Source organism: Mytilus edulis, chromosome 3, assembly GCF_963676685.1.
Source record: "Mytilus edulis chromosome 3, xbMytEdul2.2, whole genome shotgun sequence".
Classification (NCBI taxonomy): Eukaryota; Metazoa; Mollusca; class Bivalvia; order Mytilida; family Mytilidae; genus Mytilus; species Mytilus edulis.
Window position 1 is genome coordinate 86,452,174 of NC_092346.1, and position 11,742 is coordinate 86,463,915.

The 11,742-nt window shown below is 33.8% G+C and overlaps 1 protein-coding gene across 1 annotated transcript; it reads right to left on the reverse strand.

Annotated features, from left to right (window-relative positions):
• Positions 1-2,088: 2,088 nt before the first annotated feature.
• On the reverse strand, positions 2,089-3,681 carry LOC139515469 (uncharacterized). Its single transcript, XM_071305042.1, has one exon. The coding sequence runs from the start codon at positions 3,679-3,681 to the stop codon at positions 2,089-2,091; it is 1,593 nt and encodes a 530-aa protein (XP_071161143.1).
• Positions 3,682-11,742: the final 8,061 nt, after the last annotated feature.

Sequence of the window (11,742 nt, forward strand, 5' to 3'; positions counted from 1 at the left end):
GTTAAACATGTGTTTTGAGATCTCAACCCTCTCCCTTAACATACTAATGTTCCTTATTCTAGTAAATGCACAAACCAAGAGTAAAGTACGTGAAAGCAAATAAAGACGCTGTAAACTAAAAGTTCCTATATCAGCAAACTCTACATGTGTATATGTTTGTGGAAAAGACAGCAATAATGATTTTTTCAAAAGTTTAAATACTAGATTTGTTTTTTTATTATATTTATTTCATTGATAGATATACCGCCAAAATGTTTCGTATACCTAGTTGCCCCTTAATCGCAAAATCCGGTCTACGATCTAATTTGATATTTTCGCGATTTAGTGCCAACTTACTAGGTATACGAAATATTATAAAACCAGGTTTAACCCAACTTATTTCTAAAAATGTCATGTACCAAGTCAGGAAATTGCATTTGTTATCTTATAGTTCGTTTCTATGTGTGTTGCATTGTCGTTTGTTTTTTGTTGCACTTCAGTGTATCTGTTGTTTCGTTGTTGTCCTCTTGGGGTTGATGTGTTTCCCTCGGTTTTAGTTTGTAGCCCGGATTTGTTTTCTCTCAATCGATTTACGACTTTTGAACAGCGGTATAATGTTGCCTTTATTTATTCATGAAAGCATCGAGTTTGTGATACCAAATGAGATATGTTCCTAACGAGCCAGTTGTCATGGCTATATATAAAGTATGTATTCATGTATTTGGTTTTGATGTTATATTTGTTATTCTCAAAGGATTTTGCCTAATGCTAAGACCGTTTCTGTGTGTGCTACATTTTAATGTTGTGTCGTTGTTCTCCTCTTATATTTAATGCGTTTCCCTCAGTTTTAGTTTGTTACCCCGATTTTGTTTTTTGTCCATGGATTTATGAGTTTTGAACAGCGGTATACTACTGTTGCCTTTATTTATCTTGATGGGTCCTCTAATCTTACAATACGTTCAATCACTGGGATTCCCTATTATACATTCATTAAAAAATGTCGCATATTTTGCTGTCACTGTGTCTGTGTCCATACTGTGAACTATCAGTCACCAAAGTGATCATCAGCCAAATAGACAGTTATAAGTTACAGGCATCATTTAAATTATAGAACCTTATGTGATCAATCCAGCATAGCAACATCCGATGTTCCATTTGTAAAAACTGTACGTAATCAACTCTTTCAAATAAAAAACATGTAACTTACACCTACTGAACCCTCGTGGAGCTGGTTTCGTTATGTTCAGAAAACAAGACACTCTCTCTACAAGAGGCATCATGTTAAAGTTCTTGTTCTAACTGGACGTGGCTGCGTATATACCCCACAAAAAGTAACGGACACCTCAAGTTTGCAAGGGTTTTATAGCCGGTTGGAAGAAGACCAAGTGTGCATATTACTAAAACAAATTGATAACTCTTGGGTTTTATCTTTATGTATCTCTATAACAAATCCATTTCATAACATTTAAACAGAAATATTTACGAGACAGTGCATATAGGGAAAAGTCAAATTACAAAATACTGAATTCCGAGGAAAATTCAAAACAGAAGTTCAAACACATCAAACGTAGTATTAAATTGTCCTGCCATGATGTTGGCCTTTTTCCGTATCCAATGCAGGTGACGGAAGTCAATGTTACAGCACTACCATTGGATGCAAGGGTTTATTTTTTAGTTGTTTAGTGCATGTTTACAATAAAGATTTTAATACACATGAAAATATTTTCTTGGTTAAGTTTAGGATGAAGGTTTCTCGTGATCGTATAAGTTGTAGTTGCGTTGTGTTTTGAATAGAGAAAAAGACGTCTATACAAATGGATGATTTAATGCTGGTATACAATGACGTTAATACATAGCAACCATGACGTTACATATAGAGAGCGGTAACGCGTATAAGTACATGTATGAATCCCGCGTAATGTGATTGTCTCTATTATCCTCGACATACTCGGGGCCGCGAATTTGTACAATTAAAGTCTCAATGAGCAATTTATCCAAATTAAGAAAATTATCTATAAATGAAAAGAAATATTTGAAACTTTAAAGTCTATGAATCACATATAAAACTATTTCTGAATCAAGTAGCGATTGAAAATTGTTCTCAATTAATTACAGTGTCTGATTGCGGTTTTGTAAACGAACACTCCTTCTAAGTATTTGCGATTCATCATTGTCATTTTTTTTAACGGGATGATGAGGTATGTAGTGTATGCGCTGTGAGTCCTCCTTCTCTTCTACCTTTTCGATGAAACCACGTTTTTTCTGCTTTGTACAGGATGAAAATTCTTTGATGTTCTGTTTTTCCGTGTTAAGTTTGTCGTTTTCTTGTATACCAAGGGACTTCAATTTCCAAAATCTCTCAATATCGTAGTCCTCTTTTGTGTGACTAGATAATATATGCATCATGTGTGGATCGCGTTGTCCTCTTGTACATGTAAGTGGTCCAGATAACAAATATCCTATTTTTGAGCTCATCGCTGTCGGTCCGTCGCCTCGAACGATATCATCCTTGATTACATCCCAGTAATGGTCTGCTCCAATGAGTAAAGAAATATCAAAGCTGCTATCCTCTGATAACGGGTGGGCTAGTTTTAGTCCTTTCAAATAATGTAGTTGTTGCGAAATGTACCTGCGGTTATTCTGAATCGGCGCTGCTATGGTAGGTACAATCAATACCTGTAAAAGTATTTTCTCTCCTGAGTCGGCTTCTAAAAACACTGTGGCTTTATTCATGTGACGAACGTTCTTGTCCGAATTTCCGAAGGCGGATATGTTGAGGGTTTCCTTTCCGTCTGGTTTGACGTTCAACTTGTCGGCTATTTCCTGCGTCATAAATGATCGTTGTGCTCCTTCGTCGAAAAGGATGTGAGCGTCGGCGCACTGATTCTGTGACCATATTGGGGCTATTGCTGTTTTCAAAAAGACGGTCGAGTTTTCCTGTTTAGCAGATGTATGCATGATTGGCGTGCTGTTTTCTGTATTACTTGTAACATTCTGACTCTGTGAATTTTGAACTGAAGTTTCATTGCATAAACTAGTGTGGTGCTTACGTTGACATTTACGGCATGTGTTTTTCGACCTACATTCTGATATTCTATGGTTACCTAAACAATTGAAACATAGGTTTCTCTTCTTAACAATCTCCATTCTTGATTTGCTGTCGGTGAACTTTTCACAGTCTGCAGGGAAATGTTGATCATTGCAATAAGTGCACATTTTACTTTGAGAATAGTTTATAGATTTTGATTTATTTACGTAATACCCATTTTTCTTACTAATTCCGGCATGGAAACTTGCGGTAGGTATATCATAAGATTCACTCCCATCAGTGCTGGCTTCTTGAATAGATATTTCCCGTTGTATTGCCTTTCTTAGATTTCCAAGGGTCCAGTCGTCGTTTCCGTTTTCTCTTGTGATATTACTTTTAACGCTAATAGGGAGCTTACCAAGCATAACTGGGATTAACAGGGAACCATACGTATCTTGGCACTGTCCTAAAGATTCTAGTCCACGGATATAAACCTCTGACTTATCCGAAAAATTACGGATACTATCTAATGTGTATGAGGGTGCTGACAAATCTAAAAGAGCTTTCATATAAGCGTTCACAATTTTGTGTGTTTTCCCAAAGCGATTTACTAATAACTCCACGGCTTTGTGATAGTTTGCGCTGGACAAGTTTAAACCATTTATGACATTCATAGCGTCTGCATCTAGAAGTGACTGTAGGTACGTGAATTTCTGGACATCAGTTAGTGTATGATTGCTGTGAATTGTGTTTTCAAACGACTCCCAAAAGTATTGCCACTCTAGAATATCCCCAGAAAAAGTAGGTAGGGTTACCTCGGCAAGCGGTGATTTTGACTAGACAGTGAACTATTAGTTGTTTGCGATGAATATCTTGGGAAGAATTCTGTGTTCATTACAGGACGGGTCTCGGAATTGACTTCATGCATGTTCATGACAGGGCGTGTGTTTGGGATGCTTTCATGAGATAATTCTGTACATGTACGTGTAACTGTTTGTGCTAATTTCTTATAACGGCGTAAATTTGTTTCAAGATCTAAATTATACTCATCTGCATCTGTAATTTCAACTTCTATATCTTCATCCGATGTATTTTCCAAAATCTGTTCATCCAGTTTAAGAATTACACTTTGTTTTTTCACTATAGCGTCAATAATTGGACCTGCAATGTCAATATCCATCTCCGAATCGGTGTTCAGCTCATCTAGTTTCTTGAAGAATTTCGTGACAGCGGCTCTATTTCCAGCTCGAATAGACTTGATTCTCGACGAATCCATCTTCTCTCCTGGTCTCGGTACCAATCTCGTGATCGTATAAGTTGTAGTTGCGTTGTGTTTTGAATAGAGAAAAAGACGTCTATACAAATGGATGATTTAATGCTGGTATACAATGACGTTAATACATAGCAACCATGACGTTACATATAGAGAGCGGTAACGCGTATAAGTACATGTATGAATCCCGCGTAATGTGATTGTCTCTATTATCCTCGACAGGTTGGTGCCTGTTTAAACGTTCAAACCCTGCGCATTTGTTTGCACCTGTCCTAAATTAGTAACCTGTTGCAAACAGTTTCGATAATGACGGTTGACTTGAGTTCTATAAACAAACATCATTGGAAGTTGTTCATATATATTTGACTTCAATTTCTAGTGTCCCATAAATACTTTTTGTGTCAAAGAAATAGAAATGTTGACCTTTTAGTACTAAACTTTTTATTTAAAAGTGTGTTAATTGTTATATTTGACAGATTTACTTGTCATAAAATGTTAATTTACCAAAAATCCAATCAAAACGATTTCAAGCATGTTTCTTTATATTAAAATTTGATTTACCACAGTACAATTTGGAGTCTTTGATTACTTTGACAAATAGATTTAAACGTCGAGATGTATAAATATTCTGTCGACATAAAAGTCTTTTGTGAATCAATTTACATTATATCTTCATTTCCTGTTAATTCAATTTTAAAAGTAGGATGATGATAGATTAAGTTTTCAAGCAAAACAAATTTCAACTGTATGGTTTATGTGGGATAGAAATACATAAAATGTGAATAAAGACGATGTTGAATTACACCAAATACCTTAAACTTAAACTGAACGCTATCAATTTGATATTGTATTAAAATTATTGAATGTTTTGTCTTCATTTGGAACTATTAGTGGTTTGATTAATTTACTGATTTTTATAGTTCGTTTTATAGCTGTGAACACTTTTGATTTACAGATACTGACCATGATGTTATTTTAGCTTTGAACAATGTCATGCTTTTTCTAGAATGTTTATGAATTATTGATTTTACAGTCTGAGAAAAAACGTGCCTTATTTCTATAAACTGTTTGTAACATCTTTATACGACATCAATTGGATGTGTCCTGGTGATTATTTTAGTCTTGAAGGCATGATTTGTTTTTATTAATTGTTATAAAGTCTGAAAAGTTTTATTTTATGTCGATTTGACGAGCCTTTTTCGATTGATTTTAATAGTTTGTTAATATGTTTTGTTGTAGCACCTCTGTAACAGGTTAGTTGATGGAATGGGGCTTTCAGAAATGTGTCACTCCACCACATGCTATATATGCCGGTCCCATGTCAGGAGCCTGCAATTCCGGATTGGCGTTAATTTCTATAAACTGTTTGTAACATCTTTATACGACATCAATTGGATGTGTCCTGGTGATTATTTTAGTCTTGAAGGCATGATTTGTTTTTATTAATTGTTATAAAGTCTGAAAAGTTTTATTTTATGTCGATTTGACGAGCCTTTTTCGATTGATTTTAATAGTTTGTTAATATGTTTTGTTGTAGCACCTCTGTAACAGGTTAGTTGATGGAATGGGGCTTTCAGAAATGTGTCACTCCACCACATGCTATATATGCCGGTCCCATGTCAGGAGCCTGCAATTCCGGGGTTGGCGTTAATTAACGGATATCTTATTTGCTTTTTGGTTATTGTTTTGAGCAGAAATCAGGTCGTTAGTTTTCTCGTTTGTCATGTCGGGGCATTTGTAAAGTTGATATCAGGTTTGAGTTTTTCTAATTATTGAAAGCCGTACGTTAATCTATGACTGCTAACTTCTATGCCATTTGGTCTACGATACCACATCTGGCTATTTTTATATGTTATGTAAGTTGAAATTGGCTTTGAAATAGCTTTCAGTAATGACAACTAGTTTTAAATGGGCAGGCACTCCGTGCACATCTGGCGAGTCAAACCTAACCTATTTTTACATTTCATTCTAATTTTTAACATTTCAATTCGAGCGTCACTGATGAGTCTTTTGTAGACGAATGCGCGCCTTTTCGTAAATATAAAATTTCAATCCTGGTGTATATGATGTGTTAATTTATGATACTTTTACCACTAGCCAAGATCAGGGTAGAGATGAACATTCAATACCACCTCATTATGTGTTGCCTGTCCCAAACAAGGAGCTCGTAATTTAGTGTCGTTGATTGTTCTATGTCTTTTTATGTTTTTAACATATTAGAAAAAAAGTAAAATCACAAAACTACTGAACTCCGAGGAAAGTTCAAAACGGAAAGTCCCTAGTTCCTTATGAGGCGATGCCATTAGTTTTCTCTTTTTGAATATTTTACATTTTGTGATTTCGGCGCCTTTACTGGTTTACTAAATGTATACGACTTGTTTATCGTTGAAGGTTGTACGATAACCTTTTGAATTCATTGTTTACTTCCACGCACATTGAGTCAGAATTTTACGCCATTAGAAATAACTTTTCAAAAGTCAATTTCCCTATTCTCTGCAGATGATGATCATGGAAATTATTAACGACGTTGATTGACTATACAGCCTTCACACGGTCAGATATGTCAGTTATATTGTATTTATATAATTATATGGTCTGACTGCCCTGATAGAGGACACTTAGAAAGATTGATATTCTGCTTAGTGAACACTGGAACATTTTTAATGTTGTTTTTTAAATAGACCCTATTAAGGTGTCGTTGGAAACCATAAAAGTGTTATAACATGAAGAAGATACAAGATATTGAACCTTTTCCTGTTTTATCTAAACTAATTGCTCTTTATAGAAGTAGATAAATTATAAAATGATGATTTATGACTTCTATGTAAATCAAATGTTGCGATATAAAAACAGGCCCATAAACCCCACCTCCTTATAGAAAGCCTACATCTAAAGCATAGAAATTGCAAGGGAATCTTAGTGATAAGTACAAAGGTATGTTATTGTATCGACTATTTTGCAATTTAATATAATTCAAATCATGGACATAAAGTACAAGAGAATAATCTATATAATTATTAATGGCATTTTCTTTGTAACCCTGACAATATTTATCCCTATCTACAAACGAAAAATACATCTCCTGGTTATTAAGCACCATGTAGACACTTTTTTCGTCGAATGGGTAATTCTAATGATATCTTAGTGTGATCAGGAGTGATATTAACCAACTTTCTACAAGATCAGCTATCAATAAAACCTGTCCACTGTCAACAAATGGTCAGATAATTAGTCAATTTATATTCGTATTGATGACATTTGATTTGTCTTGCCAGTGTTCGTAGACTTACATGACTTTAGCTCATTATAACCTATTTTTGACAAAGTTTCTATTTTCGAGGACTAATCTATTGGAGTATCTTATTTTGCGATGCACTTTTCGGAAACATTGATGTAACTGTTTTTAAAATCCAGAGTAATCTCACGTTGTGTTAATTTAATTGCATGTTATCAACAAGTCTACTTTAAAAAATTTAGTGTGTGCAATTTATACTTTGGAAAGCAGACAAAATGGTTTTAATGTTGCTAAACTGTTCATACATTTTGAAAAATAATAAAGAAATGTGGTATAATTGTTTATGAGACAACTACTCACCACAGTTCAATTAAAGTGGAAAAAAGTTTTATCAATGAGAAAAAATAACATACCGTAGAGGAGACTATAAATGATCCCGACATGAAAAATATGATATACAATTCAAAATGTATAAAGATAAAATTTCAAGAAACATGCATTTTTTTGCTAAAAGCTATATAGTTTAAAACTTGTTGTTTAAAAGGGGTTTACACAATGTTAAGAATTTGTGTTTTTTTTTATCTTAAGGTCTTTTTGAATGGATTGGGTTTTTTTTGTCAATGCACCGGAGATTCTACATAATACTCAATAACTGATCTTTAATTAAAAAAATTTGCGATCGTTATTAGCATGATTAGGAATTGAGCATAACATCCAGTGTTAAAACAAGTAAGGTGACTTACACCTTTCATCAAAAGTTTGACCTACAATGACTGCAAGTACCAAATTACTTTCAATTCCCTATCGTCTTTAACAAATCACTCAAAACTACTGAAAAGATAGTGCCTTGTCATATTTTTTTTACCAAGTATGCTTTCGAACAAACGTATTACTATCGTAATGGTTATATTTTGTAATTATGTCATCGGTTTGCGTGCAACAAGGCAATGTTTCTCGCTTAAGTCTATAATACTATACACAATTGAAATATAAATCGGAAAAATGTAATATGTTTTTTATTATGTTAGAGCTAAAGATAAAACACGTGTAAATGGAGGTTATGTAAACAATTATCGTCTATACCGATGTGTTGTATTTCTATTCTACACCAAGATTGTCATGACTGTTTTGATGGATTTCTCCTTTATAGTATGTATTAGTGTTGTATAAGGCACATACATTTAGTCTATATATAAATGCTATTGATTTCTATAAAAACATTCAATTTGCAGCGGTGGGATTTATCTTTCAGAGAGGTGTACGGTTTTGTTCTGTGTTGGGATCCTGTTATGTTACAAGTTATAGTGTTGAACTGAATACTAGTAGTGATTTTTACTTCGATCTTATCTTTAGATAATAATTAATTCAACAGTCCCTTTCCATTTAAAAAAAGCTTTCTGAGTGTTCCTGGTCTACGTACATACTTGAAACAAAAACAGAGATCATTAAATAAAATTGAGAATGGAAATGGGGAATGTGCCAAAGAGACAACAACCCGACCATAGAAAAAAAAACAACAGCAGAAGGTCACCAACAGGTCTTCAATGTAGCGAGAAATTTCCTCACCCGGAGGCGTCCTTCAGCTGGCCCCTAATCAATTATATATTAGTTCAGTGATAATGAAGTCCATACTAATATCAAAATTGTACACAAGAAACTAAAATTAAAATAATACAAGACTACCAAAGGCCAGAGGCTCCTGACTTGGGACAGGCGCAAAAATGCGGCGGGGTTAAACATGTTTGTGAGATCTCAACCCTCCCCCTATACCTTTAGCCAATGTAGAAAAGTAAACGCATAACAATACGCACATTACAATTCAGTCCAAGAGAAGTCCGAGTCTGATGTCAGAAGATGTAACCAAAGAAAATAAACAAAATGACAATAATACATAAATAACAACAGACTACTAGCAGTTAACATGCCAGCTCCAGACTTCAATTAAACTGACTGGATGATTATGATTTCATCATATGAACATCAGACACAATTCTTCCTGTTAAGGGTTTAGTATCATACCATCATAACATATATGAGAAGAACATAACCCGTGTCATGCCAACAACTGGTTTTTGAATAAATGAGTTTAGTTCCGATGCAAACACCCTTTAAGTGAATCAATATTAACGCCAAAATATGCAATCTTTAATGACCTGACAACAGTATCGTAACTATATCCATTCTTAATAAGTCTATTCAAAGGTTTTGTTAGTTTTTGAGGTGAATACTGACACCCTTGTGCTTTATAAAGAATATTTCCATAAAAAAATGGATGTGAAATACCTGAACGTATAAGAAATCTGCATGTTGAGCTATATTTACGAATGATGTCCTTATACCGATGATAAAATTTAGTAAATGTTTTGACTAGTTTGTGATATCGAAAACCCTGGTGTAATAATTTTTCAGTAATACATACATTTCTCTCGTTAAAACACATTGTTACATACACGAGCGAATCGTACGAGTTGAGATATATAAACACCGTAAGATGGTGACAAGGGAACGTCACCATCTAAAAATGGATAATTAACGATAGGAAATGAAAAATCATCTCTTTTATCATAAACTTTAGTATTCAGCTTTCCGTTAGTGATATAGATATCAAGATCGAGGAAAGGAAAGGACAGTGGTCATTGTTAGTATTAGCTTTATTTAAAGTAAGTTCAGCAGGATAAATTTCTTTAATATACATACTGAAGTCGTCATTATTGAGAGCCAAAATATCATCCAAATATCTAAAAGTATTATTAAATTTGTTTATCAGATGTTGTTTTGATGGGTCTTTGCTTACTTTTGTCATAAATTGTAACTCATAGCAATACAAAAATAGGCCCGCAATAAGTGGTGCACAGTTAGTCCCCATTGGAATTCCGATAATCTGACGATATACGGAATTCCCAAAGCGAACAAAAAAATGTCATCTAGTAAAAATTCAAGGGCATATATAGTATCAAAGCATGTCCAATTGACATAGTTTTTTTGTTTATTGCTACTAAAAAATAACCTAAAAGAGTTTGAACATATATATTCACATTCTGACTTTTTAAATGCCCATTTAATTAGGTGTGTGAATTTTTTCTTAATGAGAATGTGAGGCAATGTGGTATACAGGGTAGAAAAATCTAAACTTTGAACAGATTCAAAATCACCAATATAAGCATGCAATTTATCAAGTACTTCCAACGAGTTCTTGACACTCCAAAAGTAATTAATTCCACTATTTTCGAAGGCCTTATTTGAACAATTTATTATCAGATTTTTAATTGTACCAAGTGTGCTGGTAAGAAGAATAGACAATTTAGTAGTGGAACAATGGTTTGAAGACGAAATAAATCTGTATTTGTAAGGTGTTTTGTGTACGTAGCTTCGGAAGCCAGTACATAGTTGGGACTTTCATTGTATTTGGCTCTGCTTGTAAAGCGGTAGCTAAAAGTTTATATTTGTTACAGATGTCGTTTTCTGAAAATGGAGTCAGTTGGAATGTTGGTGAATTGGTGATTTCTTTTTTCAGAACCTCAATGTAAAATTTACGTCAAACAATAATAAAGTTATTAGCAGCTTTATCGGCCGGGACAAAAACAAATTTCATGGCTAGTTCTTTTAGTTTATGTTTGATATGAGAAATAGGTTTATTGTGGTTATTGTTAATAGTAAAATGTTCTTTAAAATGTTGAATACGTATATCAACTATCTTCATTACTGAATTTATCAAAGAGTCCAAAGATTTTTTGTCAGCTTTTTTCCGTTTTATCCATTTCATACAGTAAGTATGGAAAGAGTCGTGGATGATATTACGACACTCATTCCAATTAATAATTGACGGAGGACGATATTTAGGTCCTTTACTGATGAATGATTTTAACTCTCGATCTTGAACGATGTCAAGATCTCCTGTTATAACATGGGAAATGGGTCCATAAATATATTCGGAGGTACTACAATTACATGAAGTAGGTGTATTTTCACTGATATTAACATCTTTACACAGTTGACTATAATTAAACACAAATTTCCGGGTAGATTTCTTGTAAATATAACAAATAAGAGGTAGCTCACTATTGTCAAAATATCCAGGAATTTGTTCTTTAACAAAATGGTCGTTTTTACCTGTATAAAAATAAACTTTTGGTGGATCGCATCAGTCAATCAAATCATTTACCTTTGTTTCACTTTCAATGTTGACATTCTTTTCGTTTAAATAAGTATATTGAAAAACATAAACCA

Bases quoted from the DNA above. Each gene is read 5' to 3' on its own strand.
- LOC139515469 (XM_071305042.1), bottom strand. From the start codon at position 3,681: ATGAATGTCATAAATGGTTTAAACTTGTCCAGCGCAAACTATCACAAA.